Below are 25,175 nucleotides of genomic sequence, written 5' to 3'. Positions count from 1 at the left end.
GAAACACAGGTCAGATTCTCAGATGGTGTTAGTTTAACCTAAGTAATGTAGAGCTCGTGTTGGATTTTGTTGAGGTATATATAACTTGATATCAAACCACAAGTAGGTGTCTTGTAACGTAGCAATTGTCTAAGCCATAAAGAGTGAGAAGACGAAAAACTGAGAGAGAAACAAACAAAAATACCCTTGTTGATAGAGCAAATTCAGGATATAATGGTATTGCAACAGACTATTTTTTCTGTCTCAGAGAGACTAGGGAAAGACATAGAGTCCGTAGTCTCAAAGAGACTAGAGTTTTTGTCATATTCCCGAGTTAAGTTTTTTGTTTCCTGTCCCTGTGTCACATACATGATGTCCTTCAAGAATGCAACTGCAGTCATAACATATGGGTTGTCCTGCCTCAGGCAGCCCTCGGTCGGCCGGATTCCAAAGTCTGGGTCCGACGTCGGCTGATGTCGCATTTCTCTCCGACGTCAGAGCGGCTGGAGTACATAAGCATCAGCCGACGCCATTTTCCCCAGTCTTTCTTGCCGCGCGGTGCCCGAAGCAGAAGCAGTTCGCAAGTGCCGGTCGGTCAGCTCCTGTATTCTTCGATTCCGAAGTCATCAATCAAAAAAGCTAAGTACCCCGTTGGGGAACTTTTCTTGCCTCAGCCGATGTCAGAAATTACTGAAAAAGTTAACAATTGTCTTTCTTGTGGTAAACAAATACCTCATAAGTATTTCCACTCTTACTGTCTTCCTTGCCTTGGCCCAGACCACGACGTCTCGGCCTGTGTAGCCTGTGCTCGCTTCAACAAGCGCACTCTCAGGCGCCGGGCAGAGTTCGCTGAAGATTTTTTCGGCGAAAAATTTGCCTATACAATGCCGTCGGAGCTTCTGACATCGCAAACTCCCAAGAAACGAAAAGACCGGGACCGACATCCTCGGCCCGCGTCTACCACCGACTCCACGCCAAAACCTACCGCGAGTGCTCCGGTTCCCCCTGAGACGGTTTTTCCACCGCTCCGAACCGAAGACACCGCATTACCGACGACCCCGATTCCGGATATCACTCCGACGCCAGTTATTGATTTTCCTCCGGATACCGAAACCGAGGAAATGCCCGAGACCATTGCTGTAGATAAGGTCACTCCTGCACGTGGAGCTGCCAGGCCTCCTATGGCCATGTCTATTAAGGCCTACACTAGGGCTAAGGCGGCCAGCAAGACCAAGCATCTTTCTGCTAAAGCCTTACCTCAGCCTACTCCAGAGACACAAATTATGACTATGGCTGCTGACTTAATTGCTATGATTAGAGGTTCACAGGCCCATCCTGAGAGAGGATCCCAGCCTCCTTCTGATAAAAGGCCCCGGGTTGAACCCTCTGACCCTATTCCTTCAGATGTAGATTCTGAGGACTCTGTCCACTCTGATGGCCAGGAAGAGCTCTTCCAGACCTATGAGGACTCGGATGCAGAGGATTCCATCCTCGGCCTCCCCTCCTGAGGATATTTCTTTTGGGGAAGTTCTGCATACCATGAGGGAACATTTCAAGTGGCAAGGCCAGGAATATTCTGATTCCAGAAAGCGCCTTCGGACTTTCCTTAAAAAGCCCCAGCACAGGCCCTTAGCTATTCCTCCTGTGCTTGATGTTTTGGATGATTTATATTCTGACTCTAGTGTTACCCCTGACTCTCTCCCTCCTGCTCCAGCCAAGCCAGACAGGTATTACAGGGTCCCTGAAACAACATTCCCATTTATTCAGGGCCCATACTGCTGATTTGGAAACTATTTCCCAGGGACCTAAAGGTGTTTCAGCTTCCACCTCTAAAAATCCTTTGCCCTCCAACAGGGAAGCTAGGTCATTAGAGAGATGGGGTAAAAAGGTTTACACCTCCACTACTTTATCTATGAGAGCTTTGAATTGCCTTTTTCATATGTTACAATATCAGGATTTCCTGTTAGAAGATTTACAGAAAACATTGGCCTCTCCTGATCCTTTAGACAGGAAGTCTTTGCAGGAAGCTGTACATAGCTCTCAGCAAGTAAGCAATCACTTCCTGCAGTGTGGTTATGATGCACTGGAAGCTTCATGTAGGGCAGCTATGACAGGGGCAGTCATTCGTAGACATGCATGGTTAAAAGATCAACCTCTACCAGATCATGTAAAGGCAAAACTTCTGGATGCACCTTTGGAAAAGAACAAGCTTTTTGGTGCTAATGCTAAGGATGTGTTAAAGTCCATCGAGGAAAAAGCAAAATCAGTTCAGACGGTGAAAGATTTCCTCCAGGTTCAACCCCCCCAGATTCAGTAGGAATTGGCCTTCAAAAAACTGGTCCTTTCCTAATCCTGAAAAGTTTCAAAGGGGTAAAAACAGACGTGGCCGAGGAAGAGGACAATACAGAGGTCCTTACAGGGGACGACAATGGCAACCAGCAAACCAAAGAAGTGACACAGGGGTTTCACCTACCCCACAACCACAATCTCAATGACTTTCCTCTACTTCCGCCTACCAGGGAACAAATAGAAGCTCCCTTGGGCGGGAAATTATCTCTGTTTGCAGACAATTGGCACAGACTGACAAAGGACAAATGGATTTTGGACATTATAGACCGAGGCTACAGGTTCCACTTTCATACCTTATCAAGAAAACAAGGCATGCAAAACCTACCACAAAACCAGAGGGCAGAGGCTATCAAGCAAATCTCTCTGCTGACTCGGATGAAAGCAATAGAAAGAGTTCCACAACAAGAACAAGGCCAGGGGTTTTACTCAAGACTGTTCCTTGTTCCAAGAAAAGAATCTCAATGGAGTCCAATACTGGATTTGTCCGCATTAAACACTTTTCTCATAGTACCAAAGTTCAAAATGCTGACTCTACAGCAACTCCTTCCCATGCTGGGCAAGGGGTCTTGGCTGATTACTCTGGACCTCAAGGAGGCATACCTGCATGCCCCTATCAGACACAGCTGCAGAAGATACCTCAGATTTCTTGCAGGGCCAGAGCATTATCAATTCTCAGCATTGCCATTTGGCTTATCTACTGCACCCAGAGTATTCACAAAATGCCTGGCTTCAGTAATTGCTCATTGCAGGCTCCAGGGGATCCAAATTTACCCGTACCTGGACGACTGCCTCATACAAGCGGACTACAAATTGATGTTGACAAAAAACTTGGACTATGTCATACGATTACTTCAAGCTCTGGGATACACAGTCAACTTCCAAAAGTCAAGACTTCAGCCATCCCAGCAAATAATCTTCTTAGGAGCCAAATTAGACACAGCCTCTCAAATGGCTTACCTAACAGAAGACAAGCAAGAGAAGTTAACTCATTATTTCAAAGGTTTGGCAAAACTTACCCAGATGACTGCAAGGAGATTCCTACAGGCCCTAGGTTACATGGCATCCTGCATTCTCCTGGTTCCATTAGCAAGACTACACATGAGAAAGCTACAATGGTACCTAAAAAGCCTATGGTCTCAGCACAGCAACAACTTAGAGACAACCATACCGCTCATTCCATGCCTACAAAAGGAATTCCTATGGTGGGCCTCGGTAAGCCAGGCAAACACAGGTATGTCATTCAAAAAAACACAGATAACACAGACCATAACCACAGACGCCTCAGACCTTGGATGGGGGGCGCACATGGAAGGCAGGTGTATACAAGGACAATGGTCTCCAAAGGAAACACATCTGCACATAAACCAAAAGGAAATGCTGGCAGTAATGCATGCCATCGAGGCCTTTCAACACCAACTTCAGCAAGGCCATTTACTGATACGGACAGACAACACCACTGTGATGTGGTATAACAAGCAAGGGGGCACCCATTCTTACCCCCTTTGCAGACTGACAATGCATCTTTGGGAAAAATCACTGAGCCTAAATATTCAGTTACAATCCCAGTTTGTTCCAGGCAAAGACAATGTGCTGGCGGACAGCCTAAGCAGGAATTTCACAGATCCACACGAGTGGAGGTTACATCCGAAGATCTTCATACAGCTCACTTCGACATGGGGCAGGCCAGAAGTAGACCTATTTGCCTCTCACCTCAACCATCATCTACAAAAATTCTGCTCAAGGACATACCATCCACAAGCTTGGAAAATAGATGCTCTCTCATTCAGCTGGAACTCCCTAAAAATCTATGCATTCCCACCTCTGCCACTGATGACCTCAGTATTACTAAAGATCAAAGCAGAGAGACCCAAGGGGATCCTAATAGCTCCGGACTGGCCAAGACAACACTGATATCCACTACTACGGAGCATATGTCACACCAAGAAGTGGGCCCTTCCCCAATGGCCTCTACTTTTGACTCAACACAACTTCAAAACAGTGCATCCAACCCTTCAGACACTGCAGCTAACAGCCTGGGAGATCCCATGAATAATCTCAACCTATCTCTCTCCAAGGAAGTTCAGCGGATACTAACAGAGGCTCGAAGACCATCCACCAGAAAGGTTTACTTAGCAAAATGGAAGAGATTCAGCATTTGGAATACCAGCAAGGGACATGATGCATCATTATTGAACATCCCACTCATCTTGGAATATTTGGCAGATATGCTAAAGAATGGACTCTCATATTCTTCCATAAAGATACATGCATCAGCTATTTCAGCTAGATATAACACTGATCCGCCTGTCTTTTCACATCCTTTGCTAAGGCAATTCCTCAGGGGAATCAAAAACATTAAACCACCAAGAAAGGCTCCAGTGCCAGCCTGGGACCTCAATTTTGTCCTAGAAAACCTCACTCTACCTCCATTTGAGCCAGCAGCTTCAGTTGACTTGCAATTTCTCTCATGGAAAACAGCTTTCCTGTTGGCAATTACCTCAGCAAGAAGGGTTTCGGAACTACAGGCCCTAATGGCTATACCACCGTTCATAATTTTCCACAGAGACAGGGTTTCATTAAGGACCAACCCTACTTTTATGCCAAAGATGGTATCTAGGGTTTCTTTAAATCAAGCCATTCATCTGCCTGCTTTCTTCCCCAATCCTGAGAATAAGGGGGAAAGACTGTTACATACCTTGGACATTCACAGACAACTTCGATACTACCTGGACAGAACCAAGATCAGTAGAAAGTCTGACCAACTTTTTGTGGCTTACGCCCCTGCAGTCCAAGGAAAAGCAATTTCAAAACAGACGATTTCAAAATGGATTGGACATTGCATCAGATTCTGTTATTCATTTCATGGAAAGACTGTTCCAGCCAATGTCAGACCACATTCCACCAGAGCTACAGCCACCTCTACAGCATTCTTAAGAGGGGTGCCTACTAAGGACATTCTAGAAGCTGCTACATGGAGCTCCGTGCATACATTCTCCAAACACTAAAATCTCCCTCTATACTCCAGATCCAGAGCAGGCTTTGCTTCGGCAGTCCTGCAGGGTTTGATTGCCACACCATCTTTTTCCTAGAGCATTCCTCCTCCAGCTAAGCTATGGTATTCTACCCATATGTTATGACTGCAGTTGCATTCTTGAAGGACATAGTACAGTTTTGTACCTACCATAAATGTAGATGTCCGATAGATATGCAACTGCAGTCGGATTTTCCCTCCCTCCATACCCCTCTATGCCTAGGGTCCACTCCTATCCCTGTTTCTCTTAGCTGGGGATATCTGTTATGGTGTATCTGTTTATTGCTCATTTACTTGTCTGGAATCCTGTTTTTGTCTTCCAATTTGATTTCAGCCTTCCTTGGAGGGTACCTGGCATCTGGGGCAAGAAACACTGAGGAAAATGGCGTCGGCTGATGCTTATGTACTCCAGCCGCTCTGACGTCGGAGAGAAATGCGACATCAGCCGACGTCGGACCCAGACTTTGGAATCCGGCTGACAGAGGGCTGCCTGAGGGAGGACAACCCATATGTTATGACTGCAGTTGCATATCTATCGGACATCTACATTTATGGTAGGTACAAAACTGTACTTTATTGAGTATTATATTTTAATAGTGTTTGTGTTGTGAAGTAAAAAGTCTGTATTTTAAACCTTAGTGAAATTAATGGTATTTCATTACATTTTTTTGTCTGCCTTTAGCTGGAGCTGGTGGTTCAGGCAAAGAAAGGAACCGCTTGGCATCAAGGAAGAGTAATAATAATCCAAGCACAGATCATCATGTAAATATGCCTAATGGTACTGTGATTGCCTCAGAAGTTAATTCCAGGGAATTTACAACTTATGAGAATATTGTTACTGCAAATACTGTTAAAGACTGGACAAGGAAAAACTCTTGTGCATCTGATGCCTTATCCCTTTTGGCTGAGTTGGCCCTCAGTTCAATAAATAGAGACATGTCACACCAAAAGAAAGGTTTACTTGAAGAAGGTGAAGATGAAGAAGCTCACTGTTTTCAGATAAGCTGTGGTGATGCCAGTAGAGAAAGTACTGATTCGTCACCGTCCTGTGAAAATGGTCCTCCTGAGGATATTCGAATGGTTTGTGATCATGGGTATCATAGGGTTTCTAGTTGTCAGAAGGTCAATTACCCCTGTGTTAGCAAGCCAGAAAGCAGCAATACACCAGTGCAGAATAAAAGAAGAGTTTCATCTAAGCACAATAGATTAGAAAGTTATCGGACACAACTTTCAAAAAGGCTTAAGCTGTCATCTTCTTGCAATAATAATATGTTTATTTCCATGGAACATTCTTATGCTAGGTCACTACCAGAAAATTCAGCTAATGAGCTGATGCAAGAAATGGCACAGGATTCTTTGATTTCTAGAAATGAAACTGAAGTTCCTGAAGTTGTACCAAATAGCTTGGTTAAACCTTTAACACAAGAATCAGAAAACTGTAAACCACAAGAACATGAACACTGTTCTTTTAGGAAGAAGGGAAAGAGTCATACTGATTTTCTTCAGAAATTTAATTTGTATCGTACTGTGTATTCAGAAGGTGAAACTGTAAAAATTACTCGCACGTGGAAAGAAGATGAGGAATATCTTTTTGAACTGGATAGCAAATATACAAATGATCCTTTAGAGAAAACAGTTAATCGAGCTCTTCATGGGTAAGTGAAAAATCATTTTATAATTTCATAATGTATATTCTTAAAGCAGCAGCTGCATATTTTAAACAAATTTTTAAACTTTCATTGTTAATGTATCCCATCTAAATCACCGGGTATACTTTTGCCCTTCATTGGTAGAGAATCAAGCTCTACTTCTAATTGCTGTGGAGTACACTGTTTGCTGCAACTGGTGCCTCTCCTCAGTCTTAGATGTTTGTCGCACCTGAATTCTCCCACTGACCTAATCAATCCTTCCATTTGCCTGAGAGATGAGTGAAGCATCCCAGTACAGTGTCATACTCACAGCCGTGGGAATTTTTTATTTATATACCCTACCCATTTCCCCACTCCAGTGCCCAATGTGTAGTGGTATAAGGCTGTTACAGCTGAGATCATCTGTTGGGGGCATGCCACCAGTATTTTATCAGCCCTGCTTCCTATCCTTGAATTTGTTCCATTTTATCAGTTATTGTATACGTACTTTCCCAGCTGCATGTGTTTTGGTAAGTTGGTCAGTGCAGCTTGCTGTATGCATCGTTTTTATTGTCCTCTGGTTGGCTGACAGTTGATTAACAGTATCCGAAGCAATATCATTTTTGCTTTTATTTTAATTTAGTTATGAAAGGTAACATGTACATAATACTATGCTAACAGAAGGCACTGTATTTCCTCTTGTATGTTTATCCATACCTGTCTGTTTCTGCCAGCTCAAAATGGTGGAGGTGGTTTGCTGTAATGGTAAGAGCTCTAATATGCAGATATAGCTAAGTTTGATTGTTGCAGTACACTTGTATTCTACATGAATAGTCACAGTTATGCCTACAGAAGAAGAAAAGGCTGCAGGTGCAGGAAAGTAGAGGGATCTGATTTATGTAATGTGCATTTTTTTCTTCGTTTATTCATTTTTTAGTAGCTGCTTTATTCTGCTGAATTAGACATATTTATTTTGCATTTGTTGACCGGGCTAGTCTAGCTGGGTACATGTCCATTTTCAGTAGAGGCCCGGGGAGAAAAGCTCCATGTTGAGTACAACAAGACATTAACAAATGATATACAAAATAACAATATAGAATAAAAAACACCAAAATTAAGTACAATCATGAAAAAGTATACAGAAGAATACAGCAAAATAGAGTCAAGGAAGAAGTATCAATTAGTTGTATACAAAAACAGAGCATAAATATATATATATATATATATATATATATTTTTTTTTTTTTTTTAAATATAAGGCATGGCCAGAGCAATAAACATAGATGAACTATTGATATCTATGTGAAGACTTCAGTAAAAAGTTACATCCTGAGCAGAGTTAGAAGAGAAGGCTAGTTAAAGCAGGAGGTTGTAGGTGAGAGGAAGCAGCAGTTAGTCAGGGATAGAACAGGAGCATAACCAGTGAGTCATGAGATGAAGCTTAAGCTTCTTTTTGAAAAGAGTATTTGAGCAGAGAGTTGTAAGTTCAGAGGGAAGAGCATTCCAAAGCTTACCAATGGAATTGCAGAAGAGGGAGTCTCCTGCCAAATTGTTAGATCTGCAGGTGTTAATCAGAAGTTTATTAGAAGAGCGTAGGTTTTTTGGATTTTGGTAGAGGGTAAGGAGGCTTGCAAGAATAGGAGTGTTGGAGGATTGGTGTAGGGTTTTGTGGGCAATTGTAAGCTGAGAAAAGTGGAGATGGTGTAGAAACTCTAACCAATCAAGTTGTTTAAGATTTAGACAGTGATGAGTTTGAAAAGGAGAGGCAACAGCAAATCTGGCAATATTATTATAGGATACGGTCAGCTTGTTAATGTTGGCTTTAGAAAGGTTTGTATAAATGGGTGAGGCATAGATGTAGAGATGAGATGTGTTCTGGCTATAGCAGTCCTGGCTGTTGGAGTAAGAAAAGGTTTGATTCTATAGAGGGATCCAAGTTTCTTGTTGATTGTTTTTATTGTACTGTTAATATGTGTGTCAAAATTGAGGTTGTTGTCTATATTATTCCTAGTGTGAGGTCTGGAGAGATAACAGTACCATTGTTAGATGTAAGTGTAAAATGGATGGGGGTGGACTTACGGGTTGGGGAGAAGAGTAGGAGTTTAGATGTTCTTCATTCCACATTGCTGCAGTCCTAACTATTGGGTAGTCCGCTGTCCAGTCGGCCCGAATACCAGAGTATATGGCTGACGTCGGTCAGGGCGCATTAGACTGACGTCAGTACGTCAGGGTACTAATGCGCATGACCGACGTCATATCCTCAGTCTTTTTTGCCGCATGGTCCGATGCAGAAGCTTTTTTGCGAGTGCAGGTTGGCGTTCTGAAATTTTCTGAAGCCGGAGTTTCAGACCGAATCAGAGTTGGCTAAGTACCCCGTTGGGGAACATTTTGGTTTTTTCTTGCCTCAGTATTTAACCGGATGTCAGAAAAAGTGAATAACTGTATTTCTTGTGGGAAACAGATACCTCATAGGGATTACCATACCTTGTGTATACCTTGTTTAGGGCCTGAGCACGACGTTGTTGGATGCCGCTCTTGTGCTAGGTTTAACAAACGCACTATTAAGAGAAGGTTAGACTGTGCCAGGTTAGTGTTTGGGAAGCGTTGCAATTATAAAATGCCGTCGGATGCTCCGACGCCCGCTTCGTCCAAAAAGCGCAAGGACAAAACAGCGAAGCCTAGGGTTGATGAACCGGCAGTCCCGGACGCCGGTTCTTTAGAAGGCTCAGTGGAGCCAGAGGTTTTGCCAGGAGTTTCTTTGGAGTCTCAGGCAGAGACTTTACTGTTACAGGATGTGCCTTCTCAGGAAGTAGGCCAGGCTGAGGGGGCTTCTCAGGTAACTGTTCTTCCCTCTCTTCCTAAGGTAGTTAGAGCCTCTCCTTCTGTTTCAAAAACTTCTTTGAGAGGTAGGCCAAGTTTAGCTTCAGTGGGGGCTTCTCCTAGCACTTCAGGCTCTGTGTCTAAGAAACATATGCTTAAAATGGCAGAAGATTTGATTACTATGATTAGAGGTTCTATGCCCCCCCCCCTGATAAGAGGCCTAGGGTGGAGCCTGAGTTTGAAAGTTTTGAACAGTGTTCAGAGGCTTCTGAGTCTTCTGCGGAAGATTTGCAGGAGTTCCCTCCTTATTCTGATTCTGATGTGGATGATTCCACTCCTACAGCTTCTCCTCCTGAGGATTTCTCATTTTCAGAGACTCTGCATTCTATGAGGGAGCACTTTAAATGGGAAGGCCAGGATTACTCTGATTCCAGGAAAAGGCTTAGGGAATTCTTGTTTTTACCCCAGCATAGGCCCTTAGCTATACCTCCTGTGTTGAATGTGGTGGAAGATGTTTTTGCAGAGGCTTCCCTGAACCCTGATTCTTTGCCTCCTGCTCCTGTTAAACCTGATAGGTACTATAGGGTGCCTGAAGCTCATAAGTATCTTTTTAAGAGTCCTAGGGCAGACCCGGAAACTGTTTCTCAGGGACCTAAAGGTGTTAAGGCCTCTGTGGTTAAAAACCCTGTTCCCACTGATAAAGAGGCAAGGGCTTTGGATAGATGGGGAAAGAAAGTGTATACTTCCTCCACTTTAGCCATGAGGGCGTTGAATTGTCAGTTTCACATGCTAAAATATCAAAATTATCTCCTTTCACAACTGAAATCTAAGGTGGATGCTTTGGCGGAAGGTATTGAGTGTAAAGAGTTGCTGGATTTGGTGCATGTGTCTGAACAAGTGGGTAAGCATTCTTTGCAATGTGGTTTTGATGCTGTACAGGCCTCCTCGAGGGTGGCTGCCACTAGTTCTGTTCTTCGCAGGCATGCCTGGTTGAGGGATCAGAATTTAGCTGAGCATGTTAAGACAAGGATTTTGGATGCTCCTTTACAGTCTGATGTGTTGTTTGGTTCGCCTGTGGAAGCAGTTTTAAAGAAAATGGAGGACAAAGCTAAGTCTATGCAAACTGTTAAAGATTTTTTGCAGGTGCAGCCACCGAAGTTTAGTAGAAATTGGCCTACTAAGGGATGGACATATCCTGTTTATGATTCCCAGTCTAGGGGTAGGTCTAGACGTGGTAGGGGCAGAGCTCAAGGTTCTTTTAGGCCTAGAACAGGGAGTTCACCTGCTCCAACTTCTGGTGAGGGCAGGGGTCAGTCCTTTCGTAAACAGACCCAATGACCTGCCTTTTCAGCTGCCAGTAGATTCTCGTCTGGCAGCTCCTTTGGGAGGAAGACTGTCTCTTTTCAAAGAAAATTGGGATTTAATTACTCAAGACAGATGGGTGTTGGATATCATTCACCACGGTTACAGGTTTTATTTCCATACATTACCCACCTTCAAAGGCATGCCAGCCATTCCTCCTCCACAAAAGAAAGAGGCTCACAGGCAAATTTCTCTGTTGCTCCAAATAGGGGCCATTCAGCCAGTCCCTGTATCAGAAAAGGGCCTAGGATTTTATTCTCGCCTGTTCCTAGTACCAAAGAAGGGGAACACGTGGAGACCAATTTTGGATTTATCTATCCTCAACACTTATCTGGACATTCCCAAGTTCAAGATGTTGACGTTACAACAGCTTTTACCTCTGCTGGGCAAAGATCACTGGATGGTAACTTTAGATCTCAAGGAAGCTTACCTTCATGTGCCTATAAGACTAAGTTGCAGGAAGTATCTGCGTTTTCGAGCTGGAAATTCTCATTATCAGTTCTCTGCATTGCCCTTTGGCTTATCTACTGCCCAGAGTATTCACAAAGGTTCTGGCTCCAGTGATAGCTTACTTCAGGCTAAAAGGAATTCAAATCTATCCTTACTTGGACGACTGCCTGATTCTGGCTCAAGAAAAGGAAGACCTTCTACAGCATCTGGAATATGTTATAGCAGTGCTAAGATGCCTAGGGTATTCTGTGAGCGAAATAAAGTCCAGTCTAGTACCCTCTCAAGACATGTGCTTTCTGGGTGTGAGACTGAATACAGCAGCCCAGATGGCCTTTTTAACCCCGGACAAACAAAAGAGTCTATCCCTTTACTTCCATCAACTATCTCATCAGTCCGTGCTGACTGCAAGGACAGTCCTTCAAGCATTAGGGTTCATGGCATCTTGTATTCTGGTGCTTCCCAATGCCAAACTGCATATGAGGAAGCTGCAATGGTATCTCAAAATGTATGGACACAGCACTGCCAGGATTTGGACACTGTCATTCAAATAATACCTTGCCTTCAAAAAGAATTTTTGTGGTGGGCTCAGGAATGTCACCTAAACAAGGGACTCTCTGTGACCCGGCCAGAGGCGAGTCAGATTTTAACGACAGATGCCTCGGACATTGCTTGGGGAGCTCATCTGAATGGAAAGTGGATACAAGACAAGTGGCCTGCCAGACTACAGCATCTACATATCAACATGAAGGAGATGTTAGCAGTCCAGTTTGCATTAATGGCTTTCAAGGAGTTACTTCTTCCAGGGCAGGTGTTGATTCTAACAGACAACACAACTGTCATGTGGTACATCAACAAACAAGGGGAACACATTCTTATCCTCTATGCAGGCAAGCAATGATTTTATGGGAGACTGCGCTCAGCCTGCAACTAACTCTTCAGGCAAGGTTTCTGCCGAGCACAGAACTCCTTAGCAGATGTGTTAAGCAGACAAATCATGGATCCCCACGAGTGGAAACTGGATCTTCATGTATTTCAGAAATTGACAGTGTCATGGGGAACTCCAGACATAGATCTGTTCGCTTCTCCACTAAACCACCAGCTGCCAAAGTTTTGCACAAAGGGGTTTCATCACACAGCTTGGAAAGTGGATGCTCTGTCTTTCAGTTGGAAAAATCTTCATGTGTATGCCTTTCCACCTCTACCTCTTCTTCCAAAGGTGCTCTTAAAGGTCAGACAAGACAAGCCAAGGATGATTTTAATAGCTCCAGATTGGCCTCGACAACACTGGTACCCACTACTCAGGAGTCTGGTAAGGAAGCCTCCATGGCCTTTACCTTTGATTCCACATCTGTTATCTCAGAAGGACGGTCATCTGCTCAATGTCAAGCTTCACTCTCTTCATCTAACAGCCTGGCATATTCTGTGTTGAAACACAGCAGGTCTCAACTTCCTCAACAAGTTTTAAATGTGATTATGGAAGCTAGAAGACCTAGTACAAGGAAAGTGTACGCAGAAAAATGGAAGAGGTTTTTATTTTGGAGTACAGCAAAGAATTTGGAGATTTCTGAGCCTAATTTGAGTGTGGCTCTTCAATATCTTACTGAGTTATTGGACAAAGGTTTGTCCTTCTCTTCCATTAAGATTCATGCTGCAGCAATTTCAGCTCACTATGATTGTGACCCACCATTGTTTTCGCATCCTTTGTTCAAGCAGTTTCTTAGAGGGCAAAGAATATAAGACCCCCACGTAGAGCTCCTACTCCTGCTTGGGATCTCAATTTTGTGTTGGAAAAACTTACTCTACAACCTTTTGAGCCTGCGGCTACTGCTGAATTGAAATACTTGTCATGGAAGACTGCTTTTCTGTTGGCTATTACTTCTGCAAGAAGGGTGTCTGAGTTGCAGGCCCTTATGGCAGTAGAGCCCTTTTGATTTTCCATAAGGATAGGGTATCATTACGTACTAATCCTTCCTTTATGCCTAAGGTGGTTTCTAGTGTGGCTTTAAACCAAACTATTCATTTGCCTACTTTTATGCAGACCCCCAAAATAAAGGGGAAAAGATTTTGCACACTTTAGATGTACACAGGCAATTGCGTTATTATTTAAGCAGGACTAAGGATTTTAGGCAGTCTCAGCAGTTGTTTGTTTCTTTTGCTTTGAGTTCACAGGGCAAGCCTGTGTCAAAACAAACTATTTCTAGGTGGATTGGGTTTTGCATTGCATTTTGTTATTCCCATCATGGCAAGGAGATTCCAGCTGGGATTAGGCCTCATTCCACTAGGGCTACTGCCACTTCAACAGCATTTCTAAGGGGTGGCAACTAAGGATATTTTGGAGGCAGCTACTTGGAGTTCAGTGCATACTTTCTCTAAGCATTATCACCTTCCTCTCTACTCTAAGTCTAGGGCTGGTTTTGCCACAGCTATTTTGCAAGGCATGTTGTCAGCTCCTGCTTCTTTATGATTTGCCAGCCTCCCTTACCTCTGCTTTGGGATTCTACCCAATAGTTAGGACTGCAGCAATGTGGAATGAAGAACATAGTACAGTTTTGTACCTACCATAAATGTAGATGTTCGAGGATCCACATTGCTGCAGTCCAATTTACCCTCCCTCCTTCCCCTCTGTGTTTAGGGGTGGTTGTGTAGGTGAGGTTATATGCTGCTATTTTTGTATATACTTTTGTATATATTGTACATATTTTTGGTGCAGGTATGTTGGGCCTTGTCTTTTTAGGGTCTTCTGACATCTGGGGCAAGAAAAGACTGAGGATATGACGTCGGTCATGCGCATTAGTACCCTGACGTACTGACGTCAGTCTAATGCGCCCTGACCGACGTCAGCCATATACTCTGGTATTCGGGCCGACTGGACAGCGGACTACCCAATAGTTAGGACTGCAGCAATGTGGATCCTCGAACATCTACATTTATGGTAGGTACAAAACTGTACTTTTTCTTTGGATTTAGAAGGAGGCAACGTTTTGTAAACAATTGTTCAACAGTATTAAATGCATTCTGGGTGATGTTCTGCAGGTCGATTTGAAAACTAGCTGAGCAGATAATAGTGGCATCATCTGCATACTGAATGCAGGCAGAATGTGGAATTGCTGACTGAAGATCATTAATATAGATAGAAAATAGGAGAGGGCCTAATATGGAGCCCTGAGGGACACCCAGGGAGATAGGCAAGAGATTAGAAAGATTATTGTGCCAAAGTACTGCTTGTTTTCTGTTATCGAGGTAAGATTTGAACCAGTTGATGGCTAATGTATCTAGCGAAAGTGATTTCATAATATGCAAGGGCAGCTGATGATGAACCATGTCAAAGGCTTTGGATAAATCAACGAAAATTGCAGAGGAAAGAAGGCCATTGTTACGTTTGTTGTTGATAGAATCTGTAAATGATAGCAGGGCAGTGGTTGTACTGTGGTAGGGTCTAAAACCATGTTGACAGTTTGCCATTAGTTTATTTTGGAGAAGGTGGTTTAGAAGTTGCTTCTGTATACATTTTTCCATAATTTTTGCCAGAGGAGATAGTAAGGCTATAGGACGAAAGTTGGAGTATTCACTAGAGTTCCCACCTTTGTGTAGAGGAATAATGTAAGAAATTTTCCAGATGGATGGGATATATCCTTCAATGATAGTTCTATTAATAAGAATGGATATGGGGTAGGCAATGGGTCTGGCAGCAATTTGAAGGTATTCTGCTGGGAGTTGGTCAGCAGAAGGGGTATTAGGTTTCAGTTTTAGTAGAAGAGAGCTTATAGTAGAAGTATGGACTGGTTGAAATTGAAAGGATGGAGGAGGATTTAAAGGTGCGTTAGGCAGATTTGATGTGTCTGGTGAAAGATGGCTAGCAAGAGATTGGATGGTGTTGGTAAAGAATGAATTAAAGGAGTTGGCAGTTTGAATGGGATTGTCTGGGTTAGAGCCTAGAGGGTTAGGGGTTGGTAGACTGACCTGGGTGCAAAGTTTGTTAATGCTGTTCCAAAACATTTGAGGCTTATTAAGATGGGTTTGCTGTATTTGAAGGTAGTAGTTCTTTTTATCTAGCACTATGGCTATTTTAGTATTAATTCTTAGTTGTTTAAAATTAAGTGATCTAGTGGGTTTTTAGTAGCACGCCATTTAGCCCAGGCTTTGTTTCTCAGATGGATTTTATGCCTAGTAGTATTTGAGAACCAGGGTGCTGGTTTAGCTTTGCATCTAATAGAGCATAATGGGGCATGGTGGTTCAGGATGGATAAGAATGTGGTATTAAAATAGGCTACTGCTTCATCAAGTGGAAGATGTTTTAGTGGAGACCAATTACATTGTTTAAGGTCTGTCAGGAATAGATCATGTTTAAATTGTTTTTTGCAGCGAACAGTCCTGGCAATGTTGGAATGAGTGAGGTTTGTTTTAGATCTGATAAAGTAGGTTAGGGAGTGGTCACTTAGATCATCTGGGAGGATCCCTACATTGTAGGTTTGAAGAGGGTTATTAGTAAGTATCCAGTCCAAGGTAGTTTCTTTGTTGGTGGGTCTGTGAGTTCTAGTTGAGGAGTTAATAGTTTGAGTAAAGCCATATAAGTTAAAGGAGTACCGCACCCACAGACTCAAAAAACATATTTAAAACATCATGGCATGATGTTTCCTACACTTTAACAGCACTCTGGGGTTATTTACAGGATTTTAAATATTTTTATATGTAATTACAGACTCTGACCACCTGGAGTACAGCATATTGACGTGGTTTGGATAAATCAGGTTGCCACTCAGTATCCCACAAGTCATTGTTTTGTTCAGAAATGTTACATCATGCAGGCCTGCATTTGCCTAAAGCTCTTGTCATTTCAAAGATGTTGCATGCATATAAAGTTCTTAGTAAAATAGAATAGTTAAAGTAACATTCCTTGCTGTTGAATGACTACTTAAAACTGAAACAGTGCAAATGTCACAGAACACACAGAAAGTGCTGTTTACTGCTGCCTTTTTCTAATTTAGTTTAAATGGCACTAATTTGTGAGACAATGAATTCCAGTTCTTTTACTTCAACCCTCCCCGCAACACCTAGCTTCCTGGCTGTCAAAGTCCTGAGGGTAATTTGACTTTGTAATTTCATTGACTGGCAGATCTCAGCAGGGTGCTTGACTCATGCAAGTGAATCTTTGCTCTAGCATTTCTTTTGTTACAGGGGACATTTTTTATTGCTGCACTGTAGCCAAGGCCTTACTTTACTGCATTAGCATCCAGTTTGTATAGCAACTTCTGTAACATCTTCCACCAGGGAGCTAAATAAAACTTAAAATATTAAACCATTTTAGATCTTTATTAGTTTAAGTCTCTAAGGTATCACTTCATGCTTCCACCTTGCTAAAAATGATTTACATGTGCAAAGTGTGTTTGGTATTCAGTGTTTGCCTACATATTTTTTTTACTGCACTGGTTGGTTTGCAAAAACACTTTTGCAGTGTCCCTGGATTTGTCTTTGTACATACAAACCACATTGCTATATTTTCCCCTTCTTTTTTCGTGTCTCCAGAAGTCACTTCTGACAAAATAATTTTTTTTTTAATAAAGGATATCAAGGTTAATTTACCTTGAATCAGATAATGGATCACACTGGAAAGAATCACTGTAGAAATATTTGTGCTTGGACTAAATCCCTTACTAAATATTTGCCAGACTACAGTTGAATTGGTGCTATGGCTTTAATTATCCACCATTACATACCAGTTTTTCAGTGTAGTGACAACCTGCCTTGCCCATATACCTTTAGACATGAATATGCATCTACTCCTGTTCATGTATGTGAATTCATCTTCATACTTACGGTGTTGAAGCTACACTGAATTCTAGGTGCTTGATCAGGTTTCACATGGGGCTTGGTTAAAGCTACTCTCAGGTTAAGCCACTATGAATATGTTGCACTGCCACCTCTGATACGAGGGTAATTTAATTTTTTTACCCGCACTGCACACTAGCGGTATCCGATGCAAATACAAGAGAAGTATGCAAGCTATAGACCAAGTATCAATTGCCATGCAGAATGTACAACTACATAATACCAAATGTCTGTGTTTCAAAACATCGCTGTTACTACACGACTACTGAATCAAAGGAACATATTGAAATGTAACAACCTGTTATCAGATGTAATTAAGATTTTTATCCGGTGGTAAGTATTTTCCATGATTCTCTGGCTTTTGGTTTCATTCACTTAACTGGCTACCTGTAGGTTTGCTCTTTCTTAGCAAGTTGCAGTTAATATTTTATCCCTTTGTTTACCTGTTAGTTTGAATGGGCACACTATGAATGTTTCCAGCTGTAGTCCCTTAACTGTTGCCTTGCATATCTTGCATAATGCAGATATGACTTCTCCATTGCAATGTTCAGTTCCTATATCAGACAGTATCAAAATGTTTGATTTAAAGTTTCTTACCTTACTATTTTCGGGACAGCAATCAAATATCTTCACCCCCTGTAAAATACAGCAGCTACCACTCATTTCTCATGTTCATCCATTCTTGAGCTAGCATTATCCACATCATAGTGCCATTTGACATCCCAATTTGCCTGTTATTGTGCAATACCTGTCCATACAGGATAAGATTAATGCATACACCTAACTATATAGCAGCATTCAAAAATCAGTACTTACATGATGTATTCACATGCTGGCTTTTGGTTACAATGTGCATATGGAGCAAATACTGCATATTGCACTATTGTGACAAGCCTCTGTACCACTTCACGGTAGCCAGCCTCACAGAGGTCCACTCGCACCACAACATTACTTGCAGCTGCAGTCAAATCCACTCATCTCACCACTTTCATAACACTCCTGCAGCTATGCATGCTACCCCAAACATGCCTCCTCTTGCCATTTATGCATTATGTTAATCTCACTTCTGTCCAGAAAGACCAGTCCCTACAACTGCAGCTGCCAAACAAGTGCCACTACACTGCACCACTTCACGTTAGCCAGCCTCAGACCTCCACTCACCACAACATTACACACATGGTCCACCACAGTTAATGTGATATTACTTCTCACCAACAGTTTAGCATAGTTTCTCCAACTAATGACCTCAGTACAACACAACCACCAGGTCTATACCAATACACGTATTCACAAGTCCTCGGACAAGTAGTGCATATAGGGACTTACTGACATACTGCTAGTCTGCTCTTTCAGCAAGTATTGTCCATATTAACTGCAACCCATGGTTCCACTGATGTCCAAGCTAATGTCCTTCAGTTGTGACAGTCACTTGCTAACACCCTAGCGTAAGGAAAGGTCAAACATGAAAATTCTACTCTAAGCCATGGTCAAAACAAGCAGACACACACACACACACACACACACACACACACACACACACACACACACACACACACACACACACACACACACACACACACACACAGCAGGGACACACACACACACACACACACACACACACAGCAGGGACACACACACACACACAGCAGGGACACACACACACAGCAGGGACACACACACACACACACACACACAGCAGGGACACACACACACACACAGCAGGGACACACACACACACACAGCAGGGACACACACACACACACAGCAGGGACACACACACACACACAGCAGGGACACAGCATCCGTAATACATAACCAGTTTTGAATCAACTTGACAGTAACTGACTCCATAGATATATGTCCGCTACCAAGCATCCAGACAAAGGATGGCAACATGGTATGAGGCCAAAAACGTTTAATTATGTTACACTTGTTTACTGGGATAGTCGCACTGGATTCATGTCCTTTTGTCAGAGGGCCAGGGAGAAAATATCCAACAGAAGAAATTACATAGATTACTTAAGTTGTATTACATTACATGGATTACACAAGTTATAGAACATTAGAAAATATAAGACAATGCATTTAGCACACTGTTTTATTAATGTTCCCAAATAGGGAGACGCAGATGGTCCAACACAAGACAAGGTTTTTTGTACAATGGTTTAGTAATGTTCCCAAACCGGGACTCACAGTTCATGGTCAGACAATTACAATTGAGACACAACTGATTGGAAGCAGAGCTTAAGTAATTGCATTATATAATTTTGTCACACACACACACACACACCAGGGACACACACACACACACACACACCAGGGACACACACACACACACACACACACACACACACACACACAGCAGGGACACACACACACACACACACACACACAGCAGGGACACACACACACACACACACACACACACACACAGCAGGGACACACACACACACACACACACACACACACACACACGGGACACACACACACACACACACACACACACACAGGGGACACACACACACACACACACCGGGACACACACACACACACACAGGGACACACACACACACACACACACACACAGCAGGGACACACACACACACACACACAGCAGGGACACACACACACAGCAGGGACACACACACACACACACACACACACCAGGGACACACACACACACACACAGCCAGAGACACACACACACACACCCACACACACACACCAGGGACACACACACACACACACTAGGGACACACACACACACACACACACACACACACACAGGGATACAGGGACACACACACAGGGATACAGGGACACACACACACACATACAGGGACACACACACACAGGGACACACACACACAGATACAGGGACACACACACACACACACACACACAGCAGGGACACACACACACACAGGGACACGCAGGGACACACACACACACAGCAGGGACACACACACACACACACAGCAGGGACACACACACACACACACACACACACAGCAGGGACACACACACACACACACACACACACACAGCAGGGACACACACACACACACAGCAGGGACACACACACACACACACACACAGCAGGGACACACACACACACACAGCAGGGACACACACACACACAGCAGGGACACACACACACAGCAGGGACACACACACAGCAGGGACACAGCATCCGTAATACATAACCAGTTTTGAATCAACTTGACAGTAACTGACTACATAGATATATGTCCGCTACCAAGCATCCAGACAAAGGATGGCAACATGGTATGAGGCCAAAAACGTTTAATTATGTTACACTTGTATACTGGGATAGTCACACTGGTTTCATGTCCTTTTGTAAGAGGGCCAGGGAGAAAATATCCAACAGAAGAAATTACATAGATTACTTAAGTTGTATTACATTACATGGATTACACAAGTTATAGAACATTAGAAAATATAAGACAATGCATTTAGCACACTGTTTTATTAATGTTCCCAAATAGGGAGACGCAGAGGGTCCAACACAAGACAAGGTTTTTTGTACAATGGTTTAGTAATGTTCCCAAACCGGGACTCACAGTTCATGGTCAGACAATTACAATTGAGACACAACTGATTGGAAGCAGAGCTTAAGTAATTGCATTATATAATTTTGTCACACACACACACACACACAGGGACACACACACACACACACACACAGCAGGGACACACACACACACACACCAGGGACACACACACACACAGGGACACACACACACACACACACACACCAGGGACACACACACACACACACACACACACACACACACACACCCACCAGGGACACACACACACACACACACACCAGGGACACACACACACACACACACACACAACCAGGGACACACACACACAAACAGGGACACACACACACAAACAGGGACACACACACACACACAGGGACACACACACACACACCCAGGGACACACACACACATCCAGGGACACACACACACACACACACACACACCAGGGACACACACACACACACACAACCAGGGACACACACACACACACACACACACAACCAGGGACACACACACACACACACACACACACACACACCCTGGGACACACACACACACACAGGGACACACACTCACACACAACAGGGGACACAAACACACACACACACACACACACACACACACACACACACAACCAGGGACACACACACACACACACACACACACACACACACACACACACACACACACACACACACAACCAGGGACACACACACACACAACCAGGGACACACACACACACACACACACACAACCAGGGACACACACACACACACACACACACACACACACACACACACACACCAGGGACACACACACACACACAACCAGGGACACACACACACACACACACAACCAGGGACACACACACACACACACAACCAGGGACACACACACACACACACACACAACCAGGGACACACACACACACACACACACACACACACACACACAACCAGGGACACACACACACACACAACCAGGGACACACACACACACACACACAACCAGGGACACACACACACACACACACAACCAGGGACACACACACACACACACACACAACCAGGGACACACACACACAACCAGGGACACACACACACACACACAACCAGGGACACACACACACACACACAACCAGGGACACACACACACACACAACCAGGGACACACACACACACAACCAGGGACACACACACACACACACACACACACACATCATCCTTGTCTAGCAACTGTGAAACCTGTGGTTTTGCAGCCTACTTACCTTTTAGAGGTCTACTGTAATTAGCCACCACCAATCGTGGCATCAAAAGTTAAGCCGGCAATACTGTCAGTTAACTGTGCCTCACTCTCACATCTAGAGTCCAACTCGTAGAATACACATTCTCCTGCAGACCAATTGGGGGGTGTGGGCCACATGGACCTTGCCTGGTACCTAAACATGTTGCTGCTATTTCTCGTTAAGTAATACGTCTAAAGTAGGTTATTATGATGGCAATGTTTGTAGATGATAATCTCTGAATCTAGTTCATCTTCTGTCCTCAATGGACTGGATGACAATGTTACTTCAGCTTCAAACTCACCAGTCATATGTCAGCCTTGCCTGCAAGTCAGATGCAACATGGTCTTGGTGCTGTATTGTCCTTCTGCCAAGGTATTTCAGTACTATAACCTGGCACATGGACTTTGTTGTCCCACTCAGTACACTAGTTGGGCACCAGAAATCATATTCATGTCTGACCACCTCATTGGGTGGTTTTGCTCGCAATATGTGTAACTGAATGGCAAATGCTAATTTCTACTTTGTTCCTGTCAAACAGGCAATGACGGATCTGTCTGTCTTCATTCCAAAAAATGACTTTGCCACAGTTCCAGATTAGACTGACCCCAAGGACTCCAGCCATTTATGGTTGATTTTCATTATTTGCAAGCCAGTGTAGAAATGCATGGACCTCACTGGGTTCAGCATACAGACTATTGTATAGCATTAGCATACACTATGGGATCACAAACTTACCCACGCATGTAAGGCTGCAGTACTGTGTGAGGTCACTCTAACAAATGCATAGAACACCGTTAAGTGCAAGCATGGAAAACACTTTCTATGGAAGACCACTGAGCAGTGTTCCAAAGGGATCGGGTGTGTGACCAGTTCTGGAATAGGTAGTACCAGGAATAGTCAATAAGCAGTGTCTGCACCTGACAGGCTGTGCAGAAGAGAAGCATATTGAATCAAGCACATCTGTTGTATAAGAATTGAAAGCGGTCACTGCCACCGTTTCATACTGACCCGTTCTACGCAAGCTCTGACATTCCTCTAAGTGAGGAGGTTCATGGTCTGCATGTTGTGCTCAGCTTACCTTGCTAGGTGAATGACTATGACCTGCCCAATGTCCTTGATTATCCAATTTCTACAACACATATGAGACTCCTGTCTCAGCACCAGAAAGGACTGGTTTTCACGCGACATAACATTGCCGGTATAATGGTCATTTTACCTTGGGGTGATCTACCTGTGTTTCCTGGACAAACACCTCTGGTTGATTGCGAAAACAAAGAACAACCATGCAAGTAAGGCCATGATGGACATTACATCAGATCATAGGACGTCACTACACTGCTGAACCTTGCTGGCACTGTTTAAATGTCAACTTTGAGTCACACACTTACATATAATGCACTCCGATAGCAAAATGCATTCATACACCAGATTAAGAAGAAACCAGTAAAATAGTTGCACCGTATGAAGACATTTGATTCCAAAGGTACTTACCCAGCACGTTGGTTATACTTAATATATTAACCGGGGTTCTCTTTACTTTTTCCAAACCTAGAAATGTGTTTTGAATTACCAGTGCCTTCTCAGGACGTTCGCACCGAGCTATATTCTTTGGAATAGCAGGTACGGACATGGGCTGAATTTCCAATAAGCCTCTTTTGGCTTTTATGACGTCCATCATCAGGTCATAGATGTAGTCAAACTTTCTTTTCTGAAATATTGGCTTCGCTACCCACTCCTGCTTTGCCTTCGGATACACCACGTTGTATCTAAGCTCTCCCTTTGCTGCAGAGTTTCTAGTAGGGAATCTGACCACTGCTTGTTCACGATTCAGATTTTCATTGTGATCAAGGATGGCCAAAATTATTCGTGCCTTCATCCCTGCAAAACTGAAATGCTCAAACTTTGGGCAGTATTTGCACAGTAATGCATGGAACACCTCTAGGTTGCCGGTGTGGCAGAACTTGGTCACCTGCTTTAAATCTTTAATAAAAAATTTGTTGGCAACTATCCTCTTCAGTGCACTGTAGCATGCATCTTCTTCATCCATCCACTTCTTCTCATCTCCTTTGTCCACTGGCATTTCATGACCGCAACATGAAACCTTTGTTGTACCACTCCAGCTGTGTCTGTCTGTTACATGGTAAAGCAATGACAACCACTTCTCCTGTAGTACAACTTCATCACCTTCAAGACGTTTCAGCACACCACCATAGGTGATTGGAGACACTGTGGCACCACTGTAGCAACTCTCTGTTTACTCTCCTTTTGCCAGCTTCTGCAATTTTCTTTGTCAAGCTTTTGGCCATATGCCACACATCAAACTGGTGATCCACCGCTGGGAATTCTTTGCGCATCACAAATCTAATGCCTGGATGTCGGTCGGTTGCCACAAGACTTATCTTAACTTTTCTTGACAGCAAGTTTGACAGGCACTTCTTGAAAGCTTTCTTCTCAAGTGCCACTGAAGATACCCCGGTGCAAACTTGCTCAAGGGAAAAATCGATGATACGTCCAGAATCCAGGTCCATCATGCTATAGCAGCAGTATTTGGCTGAATATCCTGGACTATCGCACCGCCCATCACCACCTAACCGGATTTCCTTCCCCTGACTATCTGCCAGCATACGATTCTGATGTTGTATCCAGGTATGCTGCATTACTGGGAACAAATATTTCCTTTGAATGGTGTAGAAGGTTGTCTCACTAATAAACTCCAGCCCTAAATATGCACAGAAACGCGCAATATGTGCATATGTACTACCGCTGAATAGAAGAGAAGATGCCAGTAGTAAGTTCCCAGCAGGCATTCTGCCTATAACTGGTTGACTTTCCCACTGAAGAAATGCATGTCCACTAATGCAGCATACCTT

General features: G+C 43.5%; 1 protein-coding gene across 1 annotated transcript in view; it reads left to right on the top strand.

The window, feature by feature from the left end:
* TASOR2 (transcription activation suppressor family member 2) overlaps positions 1 to 25,175 on the top strand; it is a 2,454,942-nt gene that overhangs the window by 1,085,230 nt on the left and 1,344,537 nt on the right. The window contains exon 16 of the mRNA XM_044088824.1: positions 6,042 to 7,014. Coding sequence (XP_043944759.1) covers positions 6,042 to 7,014 — 973 coding nt within the window. The remainder of the gene's footprint in view (positions 1 to 6,041; positions 7,015 to 25,175) is intronic.

The sequence above is a fragment of the Protopterus annectens genome, chromosome 11.part0 (assembly GCF_019279795.1).
Source record: "Protopterus annectens isolate FY-2018-M chromosome 11.part0, PAN1.0, whole genome shotgun sequence".
Lineage (NCBI taxonomy): Eukaryota > Metazoa > Chordata > Ceratodontiformes > Protopteridae > Protopterus > Protopterus annectens.
This window is presented reverse-complemented; position numbering and strand designations above follow the sequence as displayed.